The following is a 3,544-nucleotide window of genomic DNA, read 5'->3' on the forward strand; positions in this document are numbered from 1 at the left end:
CCTAGCAATCTCTTTTAATTGTAAAATATTATCACAAACATTAAAAATCTGCATAAAAAGCTACTTCATAGCAAAGGGAGAATAGTATTAAATTGTCAGCAAGAAAAGACAAATGTAAAATTTAGAGGAAGAGAGAGGTTAATAAAAAAAAGGATGTGGGAATAAATTTAATTAGTAAATTACCTAACAGGCAGATGAAAATGCTCACTTGCGCAGTCTACATTTAGCAGGTTGGCTGGAATAAACGATAGAAACAAGTTTACTAGTAGTTATTTAGTACCTTTGAGAGTTTAGCTGTGTGACAGAGAGGAGATTTTCTTTGGCATTGTCTGCCAGTGTCTTTTTATGACCCTAAATAGAGGCCATTTTAGTAAATACAGACACGTACTTTTCCCTCATTGGATTTTCTCATTTTTCCACAGCTTTGGTTACAAACAGGTCCTAAAGAACTACATTTGACCATGAGGTTTTTAATTTCTTTGGCTTAATTTAATGGTCCTGTAGTAACATTCTTTAGATGAGTACGAGGGGTAAATAAGTGAGTAAGAGGGATAAATATATGCATTTTGAGAAAAATTTGGCCCTATCCAATTTTCTAAATGCACTACTCTTAATTAGAAGAATATATTAAGGATTAATTTAGGTAACTTTATTGTGCCATGTGGTTTTCTTTTCCTAATTGACTGTTCATTTTATATTGCTGACAAGTCTTTACCCAGGTATAAAAGATGTACTAGTTATTGTTTGGATTATTCTGTGACACATTCTGTACCATTTCTGCACCCAGGAGATTAACATTCTGTACATGGGAAATTGGAAAAGACCGGACTTCATTTTTCAAATTATAAATTGTTGCTTTTCTTTCTAAACTGCAGTAGAACATTTCACTGTTCTTACTTAGGTGAAATTGGAACCTCTTGCTCTTTTTCTTTAGATGAAGTCTTGACATTTTGTTCTTCTTACTCATCTGTAGGTGACACATTCGGCTCTTCTCTCTCATCTGCTCTTTTGCGTGTCAGAAAACAAAAAATTAAAACGCATAACAACATAATAAAAGGAATCAACCAAAGTAGAAGCAGGTAATTGGTTTTGTGCTCCATTTTCTTCCTTTTTTCCCGAGGGGATGGCCCACTATCAGTACTACCTCCACTGCCTTCTTTCAGGCAGAAGGGAGGGTCCCACTCTGGGTTGCAATGGCAGTGCTGTCTGTTGTTGCAGACTCCTTTCATATTGCAGGTCTTAGGTGCACAACCACTTATCAGATGTGACCTATGGACACACTTCCTTTGGATGCAGACATGTTCTCCCCCACATTCTGTCCCATCTTTCACATCACCAATGTCAGGTATGGTCATCCCAAAGTGGTAGTCGGTACCCCAGCAGGTGACGCCATTGATGTGAGTCCAATGCACAGTAGAATGATCTCTCAAAAGGGGAAGTTCTATCACGTTATCACACTGAATCCTCCCGCACAAGGTATCTAAGATGTCACATTGCACGTATCTAGCGTTCATTAAACCACAGTTCCCAAAACGGTCACCTCGGGTGTTCATTTCTGTGTAGCAACTCTGATTTGCACTCTTGGCCTCTTTGCCAAAAATGTTCCTACACTGCTCTTCACGGTTATTGCATCTCTTTTCATAGCAGTAACCACCACCCTTGCACGTCACCCCATTTTGCACATACACATCCTCTGGACAATGGTAGGATGTCCCATTGCACCACTCTGGGAGATCACAGTCATTTTCCTCTGGTCTACAAACTTCGCCTGTTGGCAGGATCTGGCAGTCTTTGCAACAACCCCCCAGAGCACAAGCAGCCCCAGCGCTGAGAGTGCAGTTGGACTCACAGCACGGATCTTTCATACACAAATGTAAAGCGCCACAGTCACACTCTTCTCCTTCTTCAACCACACCGTTCCCACACTGTGCAAGTGTGAAGATGTTCTCTGTATCTGATGAAAGGTACAAACAATTTCGACTTGCAATGTTGTTCATGAAGCTAGCATAACTGCAGTTGCTGAATCGAGTTGCACTTGTTGGATATGCATACATTATGCACTTTTTATGTCCACATGTACAAGTTTTGCCATCATCATGTTCCATACCCAAATTATGACCAATCTCATGTGATACAGTATATGCAAATGAATACACATTATCTTTCATGAAACTATCAACTCCACAGTTAAAATTAGAGTTACATACTGTTCCAACAAAGGATAAGCCAACAGTAATACCATACTCATGCTTTACAAAAACATGGGCAACATCATGGGGAAAGCGCGTATTAAAGCTAGCTTTCTTCCATTTGCAAAATGCATTCAGAAGACCACCTATTTTATCTACTGAAATGGGGTTTTTTTCAGTCCAGACCTCAATTCCCATTAAAACCACATCAACATCTAGTGAACTCAAAAAGTTATTTACTCCACTGACCACAAGTAATACTTCATACTGCACAGCTGTGGTGTTACTTTGGTGATGAAGATAGCGATTGTGGTCCACCACCACTGCCAGTTCAAGAAGCCGCCTGTGGGTCCACCAGCCTTCATACCCACTCTGCATTAAAGTGAAATTAGCACTCTCCTGAAATTTCAATTGTCTTGCTATTTCGTCATCTGTTAATCCACATTTCATGGCTGGCAATTGTGTCTCTTCACTCTTCATCCTATATAAGAGATGTTCAAATGTGGTAGAATGTGTCTTGGGCTCTATTTCATAAACAACGTTATTTGTCTGTAATATTCCCTGAAAACCACCCAAACAGGCACTGAGGGCAACCAGGGATTGTGGGTCTCCCTCCACATAACCCTGATAGTAGCAGTCATTCTGGATAAAAGGCTGGTCCTCAAGGAGAGCGCCTCCGTCTGAGTAGGTAAACACTCTGAAGTGTCTGGATAGAAAATGCTTGTTGACTTTCATGTGTATGACCTGTTTCTGACCTCCAAAATGCATTCTGTAAGATAGCCAATCTTTATTCTTCATACCAAATCCAGTGCCTATTAACTTCATTGGAATCACAACTTCTGGGTGATCAAGTCGTTGGGAGTGCACAACTGGGCACCATCCATATGAGAACAGACTCACCCACAGCCAGAGTGGCAGGAGAGTGTTCCTCACACACACAAGGGCCTCACTCACAGCCATTATGGTGCCACCTACACAGACACTGGTGAGAGCAAAATAGGACGGTCAGGAAGCATCACTGTTCTCTCCGAGGTGCGTGTTCAGCATCGACTTTGAATCTGTTCTCTGGTAGGCTCATATCAGAGGAACTCACTGAAAGTGAAAATAAAAAGCAGAGTAGAGACAGGGTTGGGGATTATGAGCAGGCCAAGGTGGAGGGGGAAGAAAAAGAGAAGTGTTACACTGGATTAGTGTTTGAGACATGACTCAGAATGCTACATGAATTTGCTTTTAATAAATTTTAAGGGAGCCACGCCCATGTGGCGGAGTGGTTGACTTGGTCACTGGTTCAACTTCTGGTCAGGCAACATGCCTGGGATTCGGGGTTAATTCTCAGTACCGGGCCTGCAGGAGAT

General features: G+C 41.3%; 1 protein-coding gene across 1 annotated transcript; it reads right to left on the reverse strand.

Moving 5' to 3' along the window:
* Nucleotides 1–959: 959 nt before the first annotated feature.
* Nucleotides 960–3,205, reverse strand: LOC307100130 (disintegrin and metalloproteinase domain-containing protein 20-like; the record flags this gene model as incomplete). The annotated part of the gene is given in 2 exon segments (XM_079772450.1): nt 960–3,163; nt 3,166–3,205. Coding segments are annotated over 2 exon segments (2,244 nt in total).
* Between the last annotated feature and the right edge of the window lie 339 nt (nt 3,206–3,544).

This window comes from Cnephaeus nilssonii, assembly GCF_951640355.1.
Source record: "Cnephaeus nilssonii genome assembly, chromosome: 5".
NCBI classification, from domain to species: domain Eukaryota; kingdom Metazoa; phylum Chordata; class Mammalia; order Chiroptera; family Vespertilionidae; genus Cnephaeus; species Cnephaeus nilssonii.